The sequence below is a fragment of the Tetranychus urticae genome, chromosome 2 (assembly GCF_039701765.1).
Source record: "Tetranychus urticae isolate SD_2017Ah chromosome 2, NJAU_TeUrti_SD_1.0, whole genome shotgun sequence".
Classification (NCBI taxonomy): Eukaryota; Metazoa; Arthropoda; class Arachnida; order Trombidiformes; family Tetranychidae; genus Tetranychus; species Tetranychus urticae.
The window spans coordinates 22,824,622-22,850,750 of NC_142959.1; the positions used below are offsets into that span (position 1 = coordinate 22,824,622).

Consider the following 26,129-nt stretch of genomic DNA (forward strand, 5'->3'; position numbering starts at 1 on the left):
GTAAAAGGTTTTTTTGCTCTCTTTCTCCTTCTCTTCATTTTTGTCATTTCCATCATCATTATCATCAATATTATCATGGTTTAGTTGAACTCATTTTTAATCATAAAAACCATCGACTAGTCGTGAAAGGTTTTTGTTTTCCTATTAAAAGCCTTTACAAACTCTCAGGTAAGCTTAGCTGTTGCTCATTTTACCTGTTTTTTTTGTCGCTTAAAAACTGATCGCTTCAGAGTTTACTTGATTGTTGAGTGGAAAGGAAATGTAAATTGGGCTTTTACCTGTTATATTGATATTTTATCTGATAGTTTGTTTTTTAGGTAACAAAATGGTCAATGTTTCTTTTCAATGGATCTTGTTTTTGGTTTGTATTGTCAGTGAAGCTTTTGTTTTAAAGGTTGATTGAATATGAAATTTATTTCATGATTGGCAGTTTCATTTACATTATTCAAGGTGATAGTTTTGATACTTTACAATTTTCCCCTTAAAATCAATGATTTGGATTGAGGCTTTACTACAATATCACCATCTTTATGCTCATCATTTAACTTAAGTAAGTCAAAGGAGAGTACAGTAGGTGTTAGGGTTAATAGATTTTCTTGCGTGGACCGGCTAGCCGCGACAGCTTTAAGTCGCCGTCTACCCCTTGCTACCTACAGGTAGGTGGTCTACCTACCCATAGGCGCTAGGCATTATCCAGTTTACGAGGGGAGCCGTCAGAAGTGTCCGATCGATATTGAGATTTCTGTTTGACCTTGTTGAAAACTTACATAAGGAAATGAGCTGCCACCTTTTCGATTTCGGTATTTATCGCCTTTTTTCTAAAAAAATTTGTATGCTTTTCTATGGGATTTGTATTTGTTTTATAAAACGCATCTAATAAATGCTTGGCTGTGCAATAAAAAGTATATGTTTTTGTTAACTCGGCGATGTCTCCAAAGAAAACAACTCTTCGATTAGTACAACAAGTGAGGATGTTATCTTGAATTTTACTGAATTCTGTTGTTTCAGTATTACCTTGGATGCCAGTAATTGGAGTTTTAAAGTCTCGCAAGTCATTAAAAAAATGAACTTAAAAATCCCCATAGAAAAGCATACAATTTTTTTAGAAAAAAGACGATAAAATGCCGAAATCGAAAAAGTGGCAGCTCATCTCCTTATGTATTAGGTTGGCCGGATACAGTTTAGGGTCGAGTTTTATTTCATTGAATTCCATGCGATTATTGCAAAGAGATGAATATTGGTGGATAAAATCTCACAATATTCATGTATTTTCTGCAATTAACAAAAATTGATTATCTCAATTAATTGCTGAGATATTTTAATTTAATTGAAAAATGGAAAAACGCAAAAATCAAAAACGAGCTGTATTTTGAAAAATGGTCAAAGGGGACCCTATGCATAAACTGTATTTTTGATTAAAACCAATGTTAGTCAATGGGAGCTAAAAAATTTCCCATTTTTCAATTAAATTGTAATATCTCAGCAATTAATTGAGATAATCAATTTTTGTTGATTGCAAAAAATGCATGAATATTGTAAGATGCTAAGCACCAATATTCATCTCTCTGCGATTATCACATGGAACTCAATAAAATAAAACTCGACCCTAAACTGTATCCGGCCAACCTAATAAGTTTTCAACAAGGTCTAATGTACAGATAGCGACCAATGAAATCTCAATATCGATATGATACTTCTGACGGTTCCCCTCGTTTAATGAAATGTTTATAAAGGTTTCACATATTTCAGTATTTGTTTGAAGTTTACATTTCAATGTTAGCTGGGTTAGTTTGGTTTAGTTGAAAGTTAATGAAGATTTTTGTATTGTGCAAGTCAATGAGACGTTTACTTTAGCTTCAGAGATTGCAATGTTTCGAGGTATTTTTTGAGATGAAGACACAAAGTGATGTCAGGTTGGTTACCTCAAAATGTCTTACTGACTATGGCTCTTCCTGACACTTACACCGGTCTCTATTTTTGGTGTTTAATTTAAAAAATCTTTTTCTATTGAAGATTTGCCTCTATCCAGATCGTTAGCTGGGTTCATTAGGAAGAAGGGATGGGATATACCAGGGAGTTTAACCCTGAGTAAGCACTGCTGAATGTCGCTTTACTTGGCCGAGATTCGAACGCGAGAGTATTTCATAAGAAGAGTATCTGTCTTATCGCAACCTCTAACCACTAGGCTAGAGTTAAGTTAATCTAACTGTCGCCATCTCGAGCATATTTAGTTTCTAGAGACAAGAAAAAAACAATTTAATAGAAAACTGGACAAAAAAAGTTCGATTCTATTGGTACTTTAATTTATTGCTAGCCTAATGATTAGCATCGGCGATAAGACAGCTAATCTTCATATGTTGTACTCTGCATCTTGAGGTTAGCGTTCGAATCTCGCTCAAATCCTCAAGTTAAGGCGACATTCAGTAGTGCTTACTCAGGGTTAAGTCCCTTAGACTCATGCTGTATTTTATTTACATTTGATGCAAATGTTATAGTTTGACGTTTTTTATGTTTAAAAATGAAATTTATTTTGTTTTTTCTTCAATTCTTTATTTGTATAATATTTTTGTGATTTAACAAGAGTTTTTCAGATTTTACACGTTTTTGCAACAAGCTACAAACACTATCATTTATCCAGTGCAAGAAGAAGCTCGAACTCTTCCGCAAACTATTTGAGCAGATTTAGCTTTGATTTTTAAATACATAACGACTTCGAATCACTGAAATTCATCTAAAACTTGAATCGGCAAAAATTGAAAAGATGAAATCAAAGTCTCAATTTGCATAAATAATTTGTGTTCATATTTTTTTATATACAGTGATATTTGACTGATATTTGAAATGTAGCAATTGATTAGGACTAGTAGAAACAGCTCGTTAATTGGATGAAGATATAAAATATTGATGGACGAGGATAAATCGGTTGTCAAGGAATCCAAAAAAATTTGCAGTAAACAGCATTTGATCCGATTCTGAGTTGCCAATAGAATGAAGATGACATCATATCGAAAAATGAAATACCAGTAAAAACGGATTGAATAGATAGAAACAAATTCTTTGTATAAAATTTTTATATTTTGCTTCCAGCAAAAAAATTAATAATTCAAATAATCTATTGCTAGCTGTTAGTTTGATTGATAATTTTGAGTTTAAGCGGGGCTTCCAAGTTTCCGGGAATGTTTTCAACGCTTGTATGACGACTTGAAGGTAAACTCGAGCAATGTCGTACAAATGGATCACTCTTTTCTTTTTCGATTTCCTTATCTTCAATGATTTTGAAAGCTCGCCCAACTAATAAAATATTGAGCCAAAACTTGAAGCTGATTAAACTAGAAAGAGAGAAGGTAAACATTGGAATTAAAATTATTACTAATTAGGAATGGAAAATAAATGATTATTAACTAATTATCATACATACCAAAGAAAGCCAATAGCAATTGCAGCGATCCCGTACCATCCATTTAAGGGTACAGAAATATAAACAACTTTCATAAGCAATAATCCTAACGGTAAAGGAACAAATCCCATCCTTTTAGATATCAAATCAGTATGGTCTGAATAGGCCTATGAAAACAAATATTGCATGAATTAGATTGCATCAGATTTTTATGGATAAACTTACACTTTTCAGATTACTGCTGGCAATATCATAAGACAGACTAATTGTATATGAATGATAAATCTCATGACTAATATCATTGAATCGAGTAACAAAACAATGTTTAACCCAATCGACGGCGAATTCACTGATGAAAATATAGAAACAGTAAGGCATAAGGATCCAAAAATGCTTTTCCTCCCAATTATATTCCTTCATAGTTTGTATGACAACCACAATTAAAATTATCAGAAGATGGAACCTTTCTTTGACATCATTGCATGACATTTGGAATAAATTATTTTTCTCGAACTTTTTGAAAACCATTCCTTTTAGCTCGACGAACTATTTAGTGAAAAAGAAGAAAAAATGAGTGAGGAATTAAAGACAAATCGCTCGAAATATAAGCTTAATTGAAATATCTTGCAGGAAACCTAACTACTTACATTATTGGACATCATAATGGTGAGAAGAGCATTGTTACTCGAGTTAATAGCGACATTAAGAGTAGTTGCTTGAAGCAGGACTAATATGGCATGGACAACTAATTGTCGGAAAACAAAAAGAAATGAAAAACGATAAGATTAGATGAAGATACAGTCAATGAAAAAAACGTGAGCGAGATAAAATTAACATCATGTTATTTACTTACAAATATACACAATAGTCATGAAAAGATGAGGAATCACTCCGAAATGCTCTCTCTTTCTACCTCTTGGTTCAGTTGCAGTCCAATATAATACATCCAATATATCTAACCCAAATGATGTAATCAACTTATCAGCCAGCTAAGGATAAAGTGAAACATGGGATTAATGTTGTTATATGAATGTTTTCTTAAAAATGAGAGACAAGAATATTAATGATAATAGATGATTTACCTCGAGCATATTGAAGAATATATAAAGCTTTATCACAGATTGAGATTTGATTATATGATACAACATTGAGGTATCAATGTTAAAAAGAAGAAGAGCACCGATGATAAACATGATTCCTTTCAGAAGATCGCAGATCTCAGCAGGTTGTAGAATTGATCGACCTTGATTAGTTGATTTTCTGCAATAAATAGGCTTATGAGCTTACTGTTTATAATATTATTTGAATCATAGGATTAAAGTCATACCTGAAAGTTTTAGACATAGATCTTGACAATAAAAACCAAAGAGATAGAAAAAATCTAATCGGCAAAAGAGTGAAAAGGGAGACAAAAACGTCGACACATTGAAGGAACCCAAACCATATGAACTGGAAAAGAAAAAATTTCAGATGTTAGCAAATTACATTGAATTGAATTTTTCCCAAAAACAGAGACTAACCCTTTCCAGTTCTCGTGGAATCTTGAGAAACATGTAAAATTTTTCCCTCCTTTCGGCGTAACGAGCTTCGTCATTTTCAGGCAAATATGATCTTCTAATCTCACGATGAATATAATCATAGAGTGTAACATTTTTCCAAGAATAATCAACTTTAGGTTCTATCAAGCCCGTTTCAACACCTGCAAATGATATTCGTCTTCCTATTCCAACTTTACCATTACCACCTGCAATTGTAATTGATTTACCATCTTTAATACCACCAGATGAATGGGTCCGTCTTTTCCTCAGCCCAGAATTAACCAATTTAGAATCATTTTCATTCAATGGTTCATCACCGATTGTCCATTTAACACCTCCTTTGACAGCACTATTACTTTTAACAATCTCAGTTACTTCTTCAACCAATTTACCATATGATTGATTTTCTTTATCCTCTTCATTTCCAATGAAGGTTTCAGCTTCATTGTCATCATTGATTATTATATTGGACATTGGGTTGAGGCAACAATAGCCAAATTTACAACAAACCAACAAAATAAAATCCAATTAAACAAATAAACCGAACATTTCATTACAAGACAACATCACAGGATGAAAGTCTAAGAAATGAGAAACCAACTGTGAAAAGGTAAAAAAGTAAACAAATCTTCCACACTTAAGACTGATACCAATAGAGGGAGGCACAAGACGTTGCTCTGATAAAACTAAAGTCTTATTAAAAACTATTCAAAATAATTGTAATCAAACAAAATTAGATACTTAAGTCATCTTTCAACTTACAATTGACTCAAACAATCAATAAAGAAGATATTATATTAGCCATTAAACCCAACAATGCTTCAACATTCATCGAAGCTATTAACATCTTCACCAAGATACTTCTTATAAAGCAAACGACCCACTGAAACCAGTAACGTAGCTTTCAAAGAGTCTCAACAATTTACTAATTATTACTTTATTACTTTGACCTTAACCTTCACCTTGAAACTTAAGCAATGTTCTGCTTACAAAAATTACCTGAGAGTGAAAATTGTTTTTGCTTTTTCTTCCTGTTTCCTTTGTTACGGAATGCTTTGATGGCCAAAACTGCTTCTCACCATTTTTAGACTTTTTCATTGATGAATTTCAGCTTATGATCCTCACTAGTAATCAGTAATTAGCAATTATTAATTATTAATCGCTACAAATATTATTCATTGTATTGAAGTTAACGTATGAAAATAGTAAAAACTTATATTCTCTATCTGTCCTTAATTTTTTTTCTGGTTAAACTTCAAGTGAACCTAAAATTTTAATGGAATCAACATTGTTTTTGGAAAATCCTCTTTAATTGATAATTTTGATTTAATGAGTTGATTAAGAGATTCTAATTCATTGAAAATTGAAATTTTCAGAGTCAACATTGGAAAGTCACTTTAAGCATGACTTGAACAAATTGAACTACCTTCTAAAATAGTTAATTAATTAACAACCTTAAAAATATTTACAAAAAAATCCTTTCGATTGAATTGGATTGACAAGACATTCAAGAGAAATGGCAATTCTTAAAGAACTAACAGTCAACTCGTTAATTCAGTTGATAGACTGATTCGCCAATGACTAGTTTTGGTACTAAACAATACAAAAGATGAAATGAGAAAGCTTAATCTTTTGTTTCATGTTAATTGTGATTGGAAACCGAAACCGTTGAACAAAATTATCTTCAAGGGCAGTAATCTTTAAATATAATAATATCCATCGATTGAAATTGAAGTTGATCAACAGTTTGATCATTTTTTGCTGAATCATATAAAATGTAGTTAGTGATGCAACAAACCAACTATTAATTGATCCACAACTGGGTGGAAATATGAAGTAGAGCCAAGTTAAAATTTCAATTCCAAAACATTGGGTGACAATGAAATCGCCTAACCAATAGTTGGTGGAAAACTAGAAAAATTACTCCAAACGTTTGAAAACGCATTGTTTCAGTGGTCCATTGTTAATCCATCCAAGTTTCTATATTTAGATTAATCATGGTTAATCCATCAAGTGATAATCGATGGTCAGAGATGATGGCCAAAATGAATGAGAAACCATTGATTCCAGTTCGTTTAATTGTCGCTTTTTTATCCGTTTGTTCAACCATATTTGCAGCTGCTTCAATTGCCAATCTCAGTTTGATTTTAGATCCAATCTATCGAGATCCAAATACAACATCCTCTAAACAACATGTAAGTTATCTCTTTTAATTTCAACACAATCAGCTGAATAAATCGTTTCTTTTAAATCATGGCTAGACTCAACTTGAGCCAAAAGATCCTTTGGAATATTATTACTATTATTGGAGTGAAAGTCAACGGTTCGCTATTGTAACTGCTTATTATTATGGTTATTTAGCAGTAAATATAATCGCTGGTCGATCTTGTGAACGTTTCAATGTGGCTTATCTAACAATTGCTGCTCATTTGATATCAACTTGTTGCACTTTATTAACACCAGTATCCATTCATGGCGGAGTTGCTGTCATCTTTATAATCCGATTTATCCAAGGAGTATCTCATGGGCCGATATTGACCGGAATTTATGTTCTCATCACTCGCTGGTTTCCTAAATCGGAGCTTGGTTTAGTTTTAAGTTTCATCTTTGCTGGTTCAAGCTTTGGCCAATTGATTACAATTCCTCTATCCGCCTATCTTTGCCATCCAATCAACCATTTATCACAATCGCGAGATTGGCCGAGTATTTGGTACACTATTGGTGGATTAAATTGTGTTTTCATCTTTTTCTGGTGGTTTCTGGTAACACCTGATCCAGCAAGTCATCGGTGGATTTCAGAATATGAATTACGACTCATCCAAAAAGAATCCTGTTCCAACCAACGTCGAAGGGTAACTATTAACAGATAGACAAATTAAATATCAGTAGTTGATTGAGTGATTAATTTTACAGATAGTGAAAGTTGAATGGTATAAATTATGGACCAGCAAAAAATTATGGTCAATAGCGATTGCTCAAGGAGCCTGGAGTTTTGGTTACATTTTAATTACAACCAGTTTACCAGCTTACCTCATGTTTATTTGGTCTTTTACAAATCAAACCAATCAGTGGATAATTTTTTACCTTCTTATAGCCGTTTGTGTCTCTATGATTGTTTCAGGTCCATTAGCAGATTGGATAATAATTAAGAAAATTGTCCATGTCTCGATGACTCGAAGAATTTTTGAAACTTGCAGTAAGTAAAAAAACCAAACAAATCGACACCAATCGATTCCATCCATCACATGTTGATAAACCTTAAAACTTAATCAATTCAGTATCACCGTCTTTTCAACTAATTGTGAATCTTTCCTCAAATAGCTTTATTGATACCAGCAGTTTGTTTCATAACAATAACATTTCTTGGTCATGATAAAACATCCATCTTGATAATTTTAACCTTTTCAATGTTGGCTTTGGGTTTAAGGACTGGAGGCGATATACCATTGATTTCAGAAATGTCTCCTGATTTATCTGGAACAGTATTTGGAATGACAAATACGGCATCAGCTGCAAGTGGAATCACGGTACCAATTCTAGTCCAGTCTATATTGAGTTCTAAGGTAAAATTGAGAAAAGAATATTATAGTTGTAAATTCATGATTACAAATATATTTACATCTCTTTTTCAGGTAAATGATGCTTTTCAGTGGAATATGATATTCATCATAACTGGGTGTATCATGATACTTGGATGGTTTTACTTTATACTATTTGCTTCAGCAACTCCACAGCCATGGGGAATAGCACCGAATCGATCCAATTCAATAGCAACTGTTGTTTCAATAGAAATGCCTGAAGTATCTCGATTCCGATTATGGTTTGAACGAAAGAAGCAGCGAATGTCTCAAGCAGCTTTAGTTTTTAAATACTGATTAATAAACATTCTCAATTATTAAACCAATCTATAAAATGGTCATTTAAAAGGGTTTGCGGGAATGCGGAAAGAAATGAATAAAATAACATTCATAATTTCAAAGATTTACTGGTCATTAATGAACGAAAAGTTTCAATATATTTGAGGTCAATTATACAGAGGTGGGTGTTAAAGATGACTTGATTTGTCACTCAAGCCAACACAATAAAAATAATTAATCTTTTAACCAATCATAGTTTTCATTAAAGACGAATTCAGGTTTTTCGTCTAAAACATTGTCCACTTCCATTGGTACTTGATCGTTTGTTTCTTTAACCTTAGATTTTTCATCAATTTCTTCATCACTAGAGTCATCTGAAGCTTTTGCATCAGAATATTTATCTATTTCTTTTACATTGTCGTTACTACTATTAGAAGAGCTTAGTTGCAGCAAAGAGGTTAAAAATGAAGTACAAAATTTTTCAACAGGAGGTAAAATATGAGATGAAACCTTGATAAATACATCTTCAATCAACTTTTTACGAGTAATTGAAGGTCCAAGATATTGATTGAGCTCCAATTGTTTTAACTTTTCTTCTTTTTTCACTTTGTATCGCTCTTCCTTACACATCCTTGCGAATGGAGTTAAATTTTCATCCAACTCGTCATCGATTGGACCACTTAGACTCAGTTCTTCAACTTTGTTGTCAGATAATCCGATTGCGTAAACCTTCTGTGATTGATCAATCAAAATCATTCCATGATGCGAAAAGATGGGATCCTCTGAAACTCGTGGAAGAGGGAAAAATATCCCACAAACCATCAAACGTACATCAGCTGTAGCATGGGATAAGGTGATCTTAGCTATTTCCTTCTCCGTGTCAAGTAAAACGACTGTCCCATTAGTTAAATAACACGCCATTCTATTCTTTTGATCATCATAAAGATTGAATTTGATATAAGTATTTTTAGGTGGTTTCCAAAGTTGTTTAACTAAATTGAAAAAAAGATGAAGAATTATTAATATCGATTAGGATTAAAATCAAATTATAATTATAAATCAAAAATTAAATATACCTGAGTAATTCAAGAGATCGCAAACCCTGACTGATGAAGAGCGAGTTTCAAAAAGCAAATTGGATTGAATATCACTACCAAAACCAATTGATAGTATAGTTTGGTCAATCGAACTGAGATGAGAGTCTTTTGGTGGAACAAAGGTTCCTCTAGATTCGAGATTGTAGTCACTTGTATCCCAAATAGTTACATTAGAGCCGAAAGAAATTGCTAACAAAGAAAAATCAGATGAGACTGCTATTTCTTCGGGCGTTGAAAATCTATTCAAATTGCCCACTCGTCCACAAATCCAATATGTTTTGCCATCAGGTTTACCAGAATCTTCTTTGACAAGATGCCAAATTTTGAATTCGGTATCCCTACTAGTTGTGACCATAAAATTAGAGTCTTGCGAAAATTTCATCTTATTAACAGGTTTCTTATGAGGTAAATGTATGCAGGAATTCAATTTATATTTGTTTTCCGAAGAATCAAGATATTGCCAAAACTTTAGTCTCATCTCTGGCATCATAACACCATCCTCACGATATTCAAGTGTTGATATCCACTCACCATTGGAAGAGACACAGAAACGAGCGACATCAACATTTATGATTACCCGATCTACTTCTGGTGGCAAATAGTTCATACCAACTACGTCCAACTGGAATAGTTGTTGTTCCTTGAAGGGTGAATAAAACTGAAGATGGCCACATTTTCCCCTTAGCACGATGCTAGATGATTTTGGATCCCAAGAAATGTTTTGTGGAGCTCGAAGAAAATCTGTTGGCGGTAAAAGAGTAAGACCACCGAGAGCAGGAAAATTTACGTCAAAAGTTGAGCCAACACAATGAAAAGTATTGTTCTCATGGCAGGTCAAAATTTTTTGATTTAAACTATCACAGATCACATATCGAATTGGAGAGCCCAATCTAGGATAGAAATTGTTTTCATGACTGAAAGAAATATCCCAACGAACTAGTACTGATTCAAATCCACCTGAGTAAAGGTAAGACCCAGATGGCGAGAAACATAAATCAGCAACTGGTGAATGATGCCAGTGAGTTATACTTCTAATTGGTTGATGAGAAAAGCAGAAATCTTCTCGATATATATGTACTCGTCCAAGAGAGTCGCCAGCAGCTAGAAGATACTCTGTTGCATGAGCTGTTAAGCATGTGAAGAAATTACGAGCTTGTTTGTGAGCAATACCTCCAGTGGTTGTCGAGTAAGGAAGATGGATTATATTGATGAAATTTCCGTCAATTGCGGCTAGAAACTTATTTCTAGCTCCTGTAACAATACCAACCAAAGCACGATCAGGATCATATCGAATGTTAGTAGCCATAGATTTCAGCCTATCAAGTGAAACTTGAGAGCCGGCTTTTGATTTCCTCGGTTTATCTTTAGAAACAGATGACTTGGTCATTTGCTCGATTTGCCCAATAGTACAATAATAAAGGTATGGTTTATCACAAAACATGGTTGCATGATAAATGGTCAAATCTGAAATGTTATCATCATCATTTTCGGGTTTAACCACAAGTCCATAAAGAAGAGTCAACGAAGATTGAATATCAGGATAAAGAGAAGAGAAAATATTGAACTCTTTAATTTGATTAACTTTTAGATAATTCCAAAATGTAATCCTGCCACGGTTGGTGAAACTGATTACCGAAGATTCAGGTGAATATGGATTGAGAACAATATTACAAATATCTTCAGCAAAAGAGCTCTTCCTGGAACTCTTATTTTCATCTGAGGTGATAGTAAGTGTTCCATAAGGAGAACCATCATCGACAACAAAAATAAGAATACAATTTGTAGCAATAGTCAACAATAATTTTCCATCAAGTGAAAAAATACACTTTCTTTCGGTAAAATTTAACCCACCAACCACTTTTAATTTATAAACAGATTCCATAATGTAAAAAAAACTACAAATTAACTAAACTAAACTAGAAAATAAACACAACAGCGTGGTTCAAGAAGCGCAACAAAACTCACATGTTTCAGAGAGATATTGATGCATCGATTGAATCGACCATCGTATCTCCCAATACACCAATTTTTAAATCATAAACGGAATTTTCTCAAAGAGAAAAATACAATTAAAAGACTTGATAAAATAAGAAATTTAATTCCCACTCCAAACCCAATCAAATCGATAACTTAACATTAAAACATTCATTTAAATCTCAACTTAATTTGACAAATAAAATCTTGTTAAACCAAATTTACCCATGAGCTATCATCACCACTAATAGATGGCAACACTTTCAAATTCAAAAGCAAACCCAAAACCAAACCAACCATAATTTAGATGCAATAATTAACTGACAAAGTGACTTAAATTGTGAATATAATCGACTTAACCAAGAACAAAATTAGCCGAGTTTCTCTGAATTTTCACTTCAATTCTTAGAAGAAATAAAAGAAAATAATTTCCAAGAAAATCTCATCCATTTCGCCATTGAAATAGCCAAAAACATTGTGAATGAAACCAGACTTTTTTAGGTTTAAAATTTTTTTATTTATTTCCAATTTACTTTTATCCTTTTTTTACGACAAAAAGTTGATTTTAAAGACGGATTAACAATTATCATTAATATTATTATCATTGTTATCTTTATTACTAACAATTGAAGGATAATTTACTCAATATTTTTTGTAAGGGATGTTGATTGAGGAATGAAAATAATTTTGTTTCTGTTAAAAGATGTTGAAGGAAAGAGAAGAAGAAAAGGAAAGATTAAGTGAAGACATTTGGTTTGTTTGTGGTCAGTTTGTTGTCCATAATTCAATATATAATTAAGTATATTTAATGTGTTCATTTCACTTTCACGGGTAAAAGCAAAAGAGACTTTCCATTTTGATTCCTTTCCCTTTAAAATTTCAATTCTGGTTCACGGTATAATCCAAGTGCGAGAGGTGAATATCAAGATATATAAAGCTAGTCCAGCCCAGAGTAAACCAATTAAACCATAATCATCACAATAAAGTTGTTTCAGCTCGATTAATTTCATTCACCAGTTGGGCATGTTCATCCAATAACCGAGCAAATTCCTCTTTTCGTAGTTGAGCATTTGCCTGAGAAGAGAAAGAAACAAATTAGAATTAAACAAAAAATCAAATTTCAAACCAATCATTACAATGAGATTCAAAGTTTCATGATTGACCAACTTGTAGATTCAATTCAATTTTCCTTTAAAATTGAAAGCTGAAAAATCTGTAAATCTAAGCATTTGCTTCAATTTTTTCTCATGACATTTTGATAAACTTTATTCTCAATTCATTTTTAGTTCAAATTTACATCAAATTCGACTCAAACTCTGGACGTTTCATGGAAATGTTGCAAGCTTGACTTGAAATAGCTCATGATAAACGCTTTCGATTGCCATTGATTCAGTTGAAATGTTCAATGAGATGAAAATTTCCATTCACAAATTGACTTGAAAATAATGAAAATGTAAAGTAAATGAAGACTTTTTTTCGCTTTTTTTCAATTCCATTCCTTTTTCTTGTTTTCCTTCATTCATTCATTTACATGGCAAATCTTATTTTCTCTCTTTTTAAAGTTAATTTTTTTCGTTTAGAAGAAAAAAAGAAGATTCTCTTTTCTTCCGTTTCTGTGTCAGAATTAGTCATCAAATAATCATGCTATTTAAATTATCTGAGAAGTTCTGTTTATTTAGAACTTTCCTTTTCTTTTGTTTTATCTTTTTTATACCCGCTTCTACCTGTGCTATTAGTGAACATTTACCTTCCTCAATTTCAGTTTCACAATCACTTCTAATTCAGTTACTATTAATTTGGATAAACAAGACTATTGAAAAGGCAGATAAGATGAGAGGCGGAAATAAATTTCAAATTAAACTGCTCAGGGGAACAAAAGATTCACTGATTATTATAATCGTTTGGGTGAAACAACAAGAATGAAAAGCTTCAATTAGTTGAATGAAAATTTCATGATTAAACTAATAGAATGAAGCCAATTTTACCTTTTTTCGTGTGTGGATGTTTCCCTTTGGAATATAAACAGAAAGTTCAATGGTGTTGAATCATTTTGAGCAATCATTTTTTTGCTTCCTTTTCATTTTCAGATAATTCAGTGAAAGGTGGAAAACAAGCAAAAAATAGATTGAGAAACATTCAAATGAATATACATTTATTTATACATATAGATCACAACATTTTCAGGTTTTCCCAACACGATGAATCGATGATTCAGATGAACATTTTGTTTCAATTTTCTGATCTTTTTATGAGTTTCATCTTCATTTTGACCACTCGAGTTGAAATTGTTTTCTTTCTAACAACAGTTGATATCGAAATCTGAAGTTATATTTATTTGGCACTTTTTGTGAATTATGGAAAGTGAATTTTTCCTAGGAAAATTTCAGGCCGAATTTCAGCTCTTAAGAGTCGCCTTTTGTCTACGGATAGCCTTTTGAATGTTCAATTTCGGGTAAGTAGTTTAGGTTTAAGACGCTTTGAGTATCTTCAGAATAAATTGTCAACCCTTTTTGCTATCAAATTAAAGTAACTGAAGTAGCTTCAAGTAGGAAGTAAAAGGGTAAAAAAGTGTTGATAACAAGGTGTATTAATTCCTATTTTAAGGGTGAATCTCTAGTCTGACGTTTCTTTTATTAATGTGGGTTTATTTGATGACGATCAAATGTCACCTAAAAAGACATTGAAAATGTGTTACAACAGAATAAGTCTGTGTGGGTAGAAAATTTCGTTTTTCTATTTCCGATTATTCTAAATGACAGAATTTTTCACATTTTTCCATTGAGGATAACATTTTCAAGTTCAAAGGGGAAACACAGTTACAAGAATACTCCATTCGAATGGGCAATTTGAGAATAAAATCAGGCAAGAATCGACCTTCATTGACTGCAACTCTTGCTAACATCAAAAGCATATCAACAAAGTCTGCATATAATATCACATTAAAACTAATACGTTTTAAAAGACTTATTAGTTGTTTGTCAATCATTGATAACGTTTTTTGAAGCTTTCAAACTCATGATCAAACCATAGCCAAACGCTATCCCTGAGCTAAGGTAGTGAGTTGTATCGACCATCATGAAGGGTCAAAGAACGCAGTCCATACGCAATCTAGCGCAGTACTAACCCGCCAGTCTCAACCTTACTCTACATTTCGGCAACTTATGCAATTATTATCATTCATGCTTGAACAAGATTCTTTTGCTTTAGAACAAATCGAATTTTGCATTTGTTCGTTTACTTTATGGACTGAAAAGGAAACGACAAGAAGACGACATTAATAAGACAGCAATAGCCAATTCACTCGATTCTTGCATAAAATGCCCATTAATATTAATTCAGTTTCTAGGAGCGAATAAAACGAGAAATGCTAAAATCCATTGAGAGTAACTTTACAAGTAAATCTCGACTCAAAACTCACAAATGACACTGACCTTAACATTTAATATTAATGAAAAAGCTATTTTTATCTGAATACAACCTATTCTTAAACAGACGGATTACAAATTAATTTTCAGGTAAATTGTATTGAAACAAATTGCTGGATTAAACGTGATTAACATGATAGTGATTGATGGTAAGGTTGTTAATGTTTAAAAACAAAGTCTAGTCTTTGCTCAGCAAAACTGTGATCATCATTTTTATACTTTTCATTCTCATGCAAACATTATTTGCTTCACCTTTTTTCCCCTCTCTTTTCTGGATTCTTATCAGAATTATTAAAATTTCAACAATTAATCCCTTCAATCATTCCAAGTATGAGATTGCTAATTTAATGCACCAATGAATTCAAATTAAAAATGTGCGATGACAATCAATGAAACTGAAACCTTAGAGCATCACTCATCAGGTTGACAAGTTTGCTTCCAAGCAAAACAAAAGAAGAGTAAAGAAGAAAATTAAATATTTTTAATAATAATTCATAATCAATTACAATTGACATTTAAATACTTCAAGGAGATTCGTAAACAGTTGAAACCTTATCCATTGTTTAATGACAAAAAATATAAAGCAACGAATAAAGAAAAGTAGAGAAAATGTTGAAAAGGATTCCCAGTTTAACATTGAATCCAATGCTGATGGCAACAATTTTTAAACAACATTTTAATCTAGATAAATGTTTACCTTCAATAGAGGAACCCAGTTCAATGATGAATCCCGATCGAAGTTGCAAGCTTCCAATCGATCCATTTCAATCCAAACACATTTATCCTTCCCAATCCCAACCTTAACCTTTAAGTCCTTCACAATCATCATCATCATCATCATTATTCTTGGCAACATTAACCTATCAATGAGTGACACTGAACAAGCAAAAGAGAAGCGAATAATTGATTGAAAAGTAAATTCACTAATCGATATTTTTTGTTCAACTTAAAGGTTGACAACAAAACAAACTGAAAAACATGAGTTTATTTTTCAACAAATACAATGTAAACCAAGAACCAAGACTCTGAATGTAAATGAAATGCAGCAAGGAAAAAGCGACAAACAGTTCGTGCAAAGTTGAAAAAGTAAACGAAAAAAAAGGCAAAACGAAAACGTTGAAAACTATTTTTTACATTTGCTTATTGAGCAGAAAAGACATCTTCTGAAGCAAAGAGCTTAATACTATTGATTAGACTCTTAACTCGCTTAATATTTTCCTATTTTCTGTGCTTCTCATAGTTTGTCAAAGGCAATCCTGATATTAATAACAAAAACAACATCAACTAATTCAACATTAACATTACATATTGCTTGGTAAACAGATAATATGTCCAATCGATTGCTTATTAACAGACAAAATTACAATGAAAAAAGAAAAGAATAAAAAAAAAATGAAGAGCAAAATTTGCAATTTCAGCTCATTTTTATATTCTTTAGCCATGGTTACATGATCAACATGAACTCAACTTTACGAGATTAAACGAAATTTGCAAATTTATCAAACCTTTTCAATCGCCTTTTCAATATCTTTTTAAATTGCATTTTCCAGGTTAAGTTCAACACTTGAAGTTAAGTTGTAAAATTATTTCGTTTGGTAAAAGATTAATTCATCAAAAGCAATCAACATCAAGGATTGTTCAAGATGAACATGCTTCTAATGCTATAACGATGATAATGAGCTTGATAATTGTATCACTCGTTGGTTGCAAGATGATGTTGATAAGATGAATGAGATTACCAGGAAGAAAAAAAGTTTTGTCTTGAAAAATGTTTCCCATGTCAACCGATTAGGTCTTTTTTTGTACTTTTTTGCACTCAATCTTGCTCGATGCTACTCTGTATCTCATCTGCATCTTTATCTTCCTATTATTCATTATATTTGGTTAATAGAGAGAACCTTTTATCCTTTTGTTCATAAGTGAATAAAAATATCAAAAAGAAGCCAGAAAAAGCTAATTACAGGGAAACTTGAGCACACAATAATCGATTAAGTTGTCGATAAAATATTGACATTGACTAATTTGTTTCAATAAATGAAACTTGGAAATGATGATTCAAGCGTAAACATATTGATTGGCCAAGTATGAAAAATTGGGTTTAAATTTAAGATAAAAAATGAACCTCAATTTTTACTCAACTTAAGCTTTCATTTTTTCGATGAAAAAAACTCCAAAAAACTCGAACTTAGTCAATGATCAAATCCGGAGACTTTTGCAAGTCCTTCAAGTCTAAGTTCTGTCTTCTGATTAAGGTTGGAAGTTATGATTTAAGATCATTTTGAATCGATTCTTTTCAGTGTTGCTTTGAAAAGTTTTTTTCATTGAATCTCTTAAAATTGACGGAAAATTAGTGAATGTAATTCCATGAATTATCGAGCTATTAATGTCAATTTGGAAGTTTTTCAATCGATTTTTACTAAATTTGAATTTTTCTTTTCTAAATGGCTTTGAAATTGTAAAGCTAAAAGTAATGTAAAACAGCGTCTTATTTGCTAATGTAATGAAATTAGCTCATAAATCAAATGAAATGATCAACTTTTTCAAGGCTCATTTCATTCAATCATTTGTCCAATCTCGGTGATTATCTAAGTTTCTTACATGAGTGAATATTGAAATATTACATTTATCATGAAGTAAATATGAAAGGAAAAGAAAAAATTGCAATGAAAACATTGATGGAAATGTAAGCCTTTTTTATCCTGTTTTCACACAAATCATTACAATTTAAATGTAATCATTTTATCGATCAATTTATTAATTATTAGTGACAGTTGGTCAATAACAAGTTGATGATTTATCTGTTGCAGCATCTTTCAGTCATGAAAGAGTCTGGTGAATGTTGATGCAAAATTCATTTCAATCCTTTGATCCTAAGTGTGACTATGAAAATACCAAAGCTACAGAGCATCACGAAGTCAAATCATATCAATCATAAGACTAATAGATAACTCATAATCCAGAATAAAATCAACTTTTACTTTGAAATAAAATTCTTTATTTCCTAATTTTCCATTCAACAGGCAAGAAAGGCGATTTTTCACCATTGACCGAATTTCAGTTTCAAAACATGTTCTTTACTTGCAATCAAATGGTCAACATTGAACAAACATTCAAACCTTTCAACAATTAAGAGCTTTTGCCCACAAAATCACTGCAAAACTCCTTTCTTGTTTAGTCTTGAACCAGAAAACTTCAAAGTGAGTTGACTTCCGAATTCAGATTCTAACAATAAATGCATGATATTATCTCTGAATAGTTAATCGTGGAGACAAAGACAGAACTCGCAATTAAGAGTTGACTTTATGTGCGCATTGAAGAGGAAAGGCAATGGAAATGAGGAAAAGCTGAAGGGATCGACTTATACAAACTGTGAGGAAGACAAAAGCGAGAGTTTTGTTGTGCAAGGAATTCATCAATCAAAGTGAAATTATTGATTTCAAGAGCAAAGAATAAGCAAAATGTGAAATTTTGAAAAGTTGATAAACAAGGAACAAAAATTCTGAGAGCTTTTTTTGCTCCATTCATCATTACATCTCATCATGATTCAATTGAAACTAAACGGTGTAAAGTTGAAAGTTAATCATTACATTTCAATGATAATTCAAGCAGAAAGTTGATAAGAAAGATGAGCAGAGAATAAGAGAAAAAAAGAAAAGCAAAAAATTTCTTGAGTAAATAATATTCTGATCAAACTCAGGTTCATTCAAATGATAACTCATGGTGAAGATTCAAGAAATAATGGTGTTACATGAAGAGCAGATTTATGACTATTGTTATGCTAATAAAATGGTTCAAAAATAAAGTGAAGAAAAAAACAAACTATTGAATTACAGGAAAACAAAGAAAAGCTGATGGCATTCAGAGTATTCGCTTTGAACGAACAAGAAATATCTCAATGTTTATCCAAGTGAACATTTGATTAATATTGACTGAGAAAATTGAACGATGAAATTGATATGAAGAACATTTTAAAATGCGATTTAATTATTTACGAAGATTCATCAATTTCATGGTGAAACGAATGAGAAAATGGGAAAAAATGACTTTTCCATGCAAATCGAGTGCATAAATTTAGGTGTGAATTGAACTGTTCACAGTCAAACCAGAAAAAGTCTGATAATCGAATCAATGAAAAATTTCTCAAAGAACACAATTCTTGTTCCAAGTTGAGTGTGAAAATGAATAAACGTTTACATCGATAAGAATTGGATAAACACTTCTAGAACTTCGAATCAATTGGCGAATTTACTGGGAGTTTCTTTTATCATCAACATGGAAAAATATTCTTTTCGACTTAACGACTTTTGTCAGTTTTTGCTCCAACATTTTCGATTCAATCAAGATTTTTTTATTGCTTCAAAATTAGTGAATTTACTTTCTGGTTAAGTTCGGCTCTGGTTGAGTTTTAACAGAATTTCGAAATGAATTTCGAATCTTTTTCTTCATCATTTTACATTCGAAAATGATATTCAATTCATTGAAATGTAAACCCAAACATTTTCAACAAAAAATTCTATAGAACTTTATACTTTTTTCTCTCTTATTTCAATTCTTAAAAATTCCCTTTTCAAACTGACATTCAAATCAAAAGGCTTGACAATGCATTTCACTTTCTGTGTTGATTCCCTTTCAATTTCACTCCCATGAGAAGATATATAATACAAATTATTAGTTTAATGTGAAACTAATATCAAGTTCAAAGTTTGCCTCAACAAAGGGTTAAAAGTGAAAGGAAATGAAAATGAATTTCAATTGAAATTAATTTTTTCCTTCAATTCTTTTCATTTTCAATATTGAATTCAACACTGATAAACTAAAGGCGACTTTCCTTAACAAAATTCAATAAGCAGCAAAAAAATGAAGAAAAATGTGTCGATGAAATTCGTAGCAAAATTCGAAACTTTCTTGTTCCAATCAAAGTTTTTCCTTTGAACGAAAAGAGTTGATTAAATCACGTATCAAGATGAGTCGACAATCATTTCGTCGAACAATCAATTTGGACAATTTGCCATTCAGATAATTGTACTTGACTTTTGATTAATTTCATTGTTTGATTTGTATTTTTACCATTTACTTTACGCTAATCCAATCAATTTGCAAGTTTTGCGTTTCCATTCATTTTTGCTGGGCAATTGGCTTTTACACAAATTACGTTAATTGAGTTAATCATTAAAGATTGGCAATCATGATAATTATGATTAGGAAGCAATCAAAGATGATTAAATTAAGAATAGAAAATGAATGATGATTAAAAATAAACTTTTTTTGTTCTTAACCAAGGACGAAGAGAAGATTAAATAACGAAAGAAAAGCTAATTATGTTCAGTTAATAACAAGAAGTAATGATGATGACGATGAAAGTATTTAGGAATAAGAATGAGAGAATTGTGTAACCAACTTTCAATATAATTATCATGCTAATGATAGTTTCATGCAGCTTCGTCAGTAAACATGAACATTTAAAGAATCAATTTTCAGGTTAAAGGAAAGGGAAAAAAAGTGATGAAAATTGATGACAATTTTGATGAGAAGAAGAAGAAAAAGAAAAGTTCAATTGTCAATTGCATCTGACGATTGATTTTATTGCATGAAAATGCTGACAAAAGCAAAGGAAACAAGCTGATGCTCATCAGTCATTACCAAAGATTACAATGATAAGGTGATAAGATTTCATCTTTACAATAATTTCGAGTGATTGATGGCATTTGCCTGAATATGACCTGAATCAGGACAAAGTATAAAATTGTTTTCCATTTTTGTCTTTTTCTTCATTTCTCAAATTCTTTCCACAAAATTCTGATCAATCTTGTTTCATGATAATTGATAAACTTATCGAGAAAATGGATATTTGGATTTTACCTTTGGAAGAAAAGTTAAAAGTAAATGAAAAGATAAAGGTATTTGAAGGGTGAAAGATGGGAAGAATGTTGATCTCATTTTCAATTGCTATTGATTTTGGATAGAAATGAATTGAAACTCATAAATCTTTTCAGATAATTGTTTTTTGACATTTCATGATTAATCAACTTAGACGACAATCAGTTGATATTCAACAAGTTGGAAAGGTTTGAAAGAGAAAATTCCTCTTCAATTGGACCAAATGTTCTTGTTTCAGTTGAAGAGATATTGCTTTTTACCAGTTGAGTTCATCAGCTACAGGTTTTGGTGAATCTTCATGACGATTCCATCAATACTTTTCTTCTTCTTGTTTACTTCAATTGTGCTCGAGTTGTTACATGAACAAACAGTGAGGTTCAATTGGATCAACTAAATAAACCATAAAGTTAATCGCAATATAACGAGAGTTTTTCAAATTGAAGGTAAAACTGAAGGAAACTTGTTAAGAACTTTTCTTGTTTTTTCGTTTTCTGGTAAAAGTAAAACTTAGAGCATTGAAAATGGTAAAGAAAATGTTGACCAAAAAACAAAGTATCAAAATATTATCTAGACTTGTCTTTAGTTATCTCAATTCTTTATCTTCCATGGATAATACAGTTTGGAAAATAGAGTTTCATGGAGAAAGTTTCATTTCTCAGGCTCATTTCAGCGAAAAGAAAAAAAGATTAAAATTTTCTTTTATTCCTTCATTTTACGGTCTTTTCCTGGGTTGATTGAAACTTGAAAAGAGAAAATAAAACAACAGAAACTTGAATCTTTCATCAACATGACCCATGAGATTTCAAATTCAATTGAAGATGAAACAAGAGAATCATGATTATGATGATACTGATGAAAAGATGAAAAGAATATAAAAATTTATCTTCAACCCTTTTCTGGTTTTCATCTTTCGATAATTTCCAATCATAATGAAGCAAACAATAACAAAGTTTCATTCTTATCTGATTCATAATCAAAAGGTTAAGCAAATGAAACATCAAAATACAAATCAGAAGAACTTGAATTTTCGAAATTCGAAGTTGATACAGAAAATTCAGAAGATGAACTGATGATAAGAAAGAGATAATTGAGAGACAGATTTTACTATTATTACAATAAGAATGACGTTATAAGTATTGACGTAACAATGGATGTTGATAATGGTGAAACAAAATCATTAATAAGACTGTAATTAACCCTGGCAATTGATTAACAAGTTGAGTCATGAATCACATCAAAAGTAAACTTGCGTTTTCGCATCAGAATTCAATTTGTAATATAATAACAGAAAGCAAACAAAGAGAAAGGCAAGAAAATGTCGACAGAGAAAAGAGTAAAGTTAATGACAAGTTTACCTGTTTTTATTATAAGAGACATTTTCATCTATATTATTATTAGAGTGTTTTATCAAGAGCTATTAACGATGAAAGAAGAGAGAGAAAAAACGAAAATAGAAAAGAAGAAAATGTCGAATAGAGAAAAAAAAGATTCTAATTGAAACAAGAATAGAATATTAAGAATAAAATGGAATAATTGTTCAATTATAATCATTATGTATACTCAATGTGATTAATTGTCTGTTAAATTAACCCTTTCTCTTCCAAATGAAATGCTCTTCTGAAATGATATTTAAACATTTTATTTCCATTCCTTTGCTTTTGTCTTTAACCAATTTTTTGATAAATTAATACAATTGAGAAGAGCAAAAAAGAAACAGTTTTGTTCATCATTTTTGCTTCACGAAAGTTTAGTCAGTTTTCATAAACTTTCAAAGCTTCGTGAAACTTTCATCATGAAATACCGCCCAAAAATCAAATTTCAATTGTCATTTGACTTTGGTTTTCAATCAAATTTTCAAGTCACGAAACGTCAAACATGGAAAAGCAAAAAGTCCAACCAGATAATAGCCAAAGACTATTCAGTTCTTCAATCCAATTTCATGATTCTAAATTTTCTTCAAAACTCGAAATTCTTCAGAATTATGTTAACAGATTGAAGAGTGAAATATGACCAGAGGCTCGAGTTGCGATACTTCACTCGAATCATTAGAAATAATAAGGAAAATCCAATCTGGTTTGGCGAAAAGTTTATAAGATTTCTGGTAAAAGCCTTTGGATTTTCATAGAAACTCTGAAATTTTCCTTTTCGATGCTGATTCAAAAAGACAAAAATTGGAAAGTTTTTTTGCAAAAAAGTTCTTTTCGAGTTTCTTGATATTTCATGAAAGTCGTTGTCTTTCGATTTTTCAGGTTGCTTCATTATCTCAAAACTTGCAATTATGCGATTTCAAATGAACCAAACTTCATTGTTGTTGGAATATGTTTTTCAATTTAATTTTAATTCTTTTTGCGATTCAATTTTTCTTGTGATATTAATTCCAGATGTTTATTCATGAGATTTGTTCTGTCAAATTGATTGCAATCTCATTTCTCATGCTAAGTTTCACCATTTCCATATTGATTGATTATGTTGACGTTAATCCAACGCATTGACAATCAACTAAACAATTGATGAAAAGTACACCAATAACAGGTATTAACATTCATGTTAACCTGTAAACAATAGAGATTATCATTGGGAGTGAAAGGAGAGGATAAATGATTGCATCAATTTTGCGCTGGCAATTCATTTATATTCAACATTTTCTGGCACAAATTATCATCTATTATTAAAGAGTGAATACAATTGTTATCATTAAATTACAGTGTAACATGATATTGAATGTTGGAAAACAATATTTGTCGGTGTTGAGAGAAAAATGGAAAATTATAATTTACTATTTATGCTATTGAAAAGCAAAAATCCATAGAGAAATATGAAGAGAAAAGTTATTCTCAAAGTTGTGTAAACAGTTTATAATAATAGTTGATGATAATGATAATGATATAAATACAATAGTTAAACTGATGGTTAACTATTAACTTTAAAGTTTAGTGATAAGCAGAAATCAATCAACAATGCAGACGATAATCGTGCAACAATCATTAGATTAAAGGATATTTGCATGATGCAAGATAATTGAAGATAAACAATGGGAAACGCTAGACATCATTAGAAATGTTATTATTTCTTCTTCTATTAATACCAATACCATGGTATTTCAACTCATATCAGTATTGATATCATTCACGGTGCATCAATATTGATCGAATAGTTCATTTGCAAATTTATTTACTTATTCCAAAGGAAAACAAATAATTACTGATCAACATATAAAAATAGAACTGCGTCAATTCCATCATTTATCATGACGTCTATCATGGTCGACCATTTAATAGAGAGATGAAAAGGATTGAGATGAATTTTCATGTGGAAAAGATTTGATTTGAAAAGATATTGTCACGATAATTGAAAGAAAAAGTCATTTCAATAGTTTGCATCGATGAATAAAGGTGTCAAAATCCTTCGTCGAAAAATTTCGGTTTTTACCGAAAATCATTGTTTATGGTTTTTGAAATGTGCTAAAAGAATCGAAAGTTTTTAATGTCCTCCGTTAAGCATTCTCCGTCCTCCCGTCTCGTTCATTATAGTCTTCTGGTTTTCCCCTTTTTCTTCGATTACCTTGACTTTGAACAGTTCATCAAACTCATACTTCTTTCCAATTTACTTTGTTTACTAGAGCCATTGATTCCACATTGTACTCAATGTAATGTTCTTATTGCGTTTTCTGTCTGCATTTTGTTTTGAGAGCTCCTAATTATCGATCATTCCGAAGTATCATTTATCTGCTGACAACCAGTCAGGACAGTCAAATGCCTTGAAAAATGGTGAACGGCCAATAGCTCGCTTGTAAGCACGTTTGTTATGCTAAAGTTTAGAAACTCTCTGCGAAAATTCTTGAATTTTTCAACTCAACGACGCTTGATTTAATTTGATTTACGATAAAAACTTTGGTTTGCTGTTGAGTTGCTTTTTGTCAACAATCTTGAACTCAAATGACCGAGAAATTGGATCTTCATGTTAGCAATTGTTTTTGGAACCAAAGCAATGAATTTTTTTTCATAAACTAATATAATAAAAGACCAAAGACTTATAAGGCCACTTGATATTTAACACGCTTCACTTTCATATCAATGGATCAACATTTAGGAGATGAAAAACAGAAGACATAAGCCTTTTTATCACTTTATCTTGATGCTTTTCATTCAAACTGACTGTTCGATGTGAGCTTTTAACATCAAGATTTGTGCCAATTTCACGTTCAAATTTACATCGCTCTTTGACATTTCCAGTGTTTTGTTTCTCAAGCTAATTGCATCAGATTAGTTTTGACAACTGATTGGTTATGTTTACAAAAGCTCGTGTGATTCTTCAGATTCACAGTTGGGATAAAATTTGATGAACACTTTCAATTTTCTCTGCTTTGTGTTGAGAAAATTGGAATATTCAAGGATGAATTCATCTCAAATCAATCACCAATACTGAGTTTATTCTTGAAACGTAAAGATAATTCAGACAAAGCGTTGAATGATAAACAGTGTTGGACAAGAAAAAAAAGCTTATCAAAACCAGAAACTCGAATGCTAGATGATCACAATTGTCGAAATTTAATTAGAAAATGTTGTTAGAAATTTAATTTACCAACAAATTCAAGTTCAACTTGAACTTTTCCTGTTGATTCAAACAAATATAGTCTTTAAGTTGAAAGTAATTCAAGTTATTTATGTAATCTTAATGGTCAGTTTATTTCCGATCAAAGCTTTTGGAGCAATTTTTTTTCAATTCCTTTACAATTCAGATGATTGCGTCTTCATTGTTGAACATAAATAATGGAAGCAAATCTAAGTTTCATGAAAGTGGAGAAACTTTTGCTTCAATCATTTTTCCAATCCTACAACAAATGATTCTCAAGAGTAAAATCAATTTAAACAATCTTTTTACAAACTCTTCATGGAATCAGATTCACTCAGAAAATGACAAAAATCGTTGCAAAAGGAAAAGCTCAAAATCTCAATCCCATTGAT

General features: G+C 31.3%; 4 protein-coding genes across 4 annotated transcripts in view; 1 reads left to right on the forward strand and 3 right to left on the reverse strand.

The window, feature by feature from the left end:
• Window positions 1–28: 28 nt before the first annotated feature.
• LOC107368989 (sialin-like) lies at window positions 29–8,839 on the forward strand. The gene is made up of 6 exons (XM_015936903.3): window positions 29–168; window positions 6,926–7,130; window positions 7,197–7,787; window positions 7,849–8,131; window positions 8,257–8,498; window positions 8,568–8,839. Exons 2-6 carry the CDS (start codon window positions 6,933–6,935, stop codon window positions 8,808–8,810), a joined length of 1,557 nt encoding a protein of 518 aa, XP_015792389.2. The 5' UTR covers window positions 29–168; window positions 6,926–6,932; the 3' UTR covers window positions 8,811–8,839.
• LOC107369007 (protein TAPT1 homolog) lies at window positions 2,776–5,514 on the reverse strand. Its single transcript, XM_015936927.3, has 8 exons — window positions 4,918–5,514; window positions 4,725–4,846; window positions 4,480–4,657; window positions 4,251–4,386; window positions 4,045–4,142; window positions 3,623–3,943; window positions 3,419–3,564; window positions 2,776–3,329 (listed from the first exon to the last, which is right to left on the reverse strand). Exons 1-8 carry the CDS (start codon window positions 5,407–5,409, stop codon window positions 3,119–3,121), a joined length of 1,704 nt encoding a protein of 567 aa, XP_015792413.1. The 5' UTR covers window positions 5,410–5,514; the 3' UTR covers window positions 2,776–3,118.
• A 61-nt stretch (window positions 8,840–8,900) lies between the features above and the next one.
• On the reverse strand, window positions 8,901–11,843 carry l(2)05287 (WD repeat-containing protein l(2)05287). Its single transcript, XM_015936902.3, has 2 exons — window positions 9,869–11,843; window positions 8,901–9,784 (listed from the first exon to the last, which is right to left on the reverse strand). The coding sequence occupies exons 1-2, from the start codon at window positions 11,769–11,771 to the stop codon at window positions 9,027–9,029; spliced, it is 2,661 nt and encodes an 886-aa protein (XP_015792388.2). The 5' UTR covers window positions 11,772–11,843; the 3' UTR covers window positions 8,901–9,026.
• A 513-nt stretch (window positions 11,844–12,356) lies between these two features.
• The window catches only part of LOC107369002 (uncharacterized), a 28,865-nt gene continuing 15,092 nt past the window's right edge, over window positions 12,357–26,129 (reverse strand). Inside the window, exon 3 of the mRNA XM_015936922.3 lies at window positions 12,357–12,937. Within this exon, the coding sequence (XP_015792408.2) occupies window positions 12,839–12,937 (99 nt within the window). The 3' untranslated portion in view covers window positions 12,357–12,838. The remainder of the gene's footprint in view (window positions 12,938–26,129) is intronic.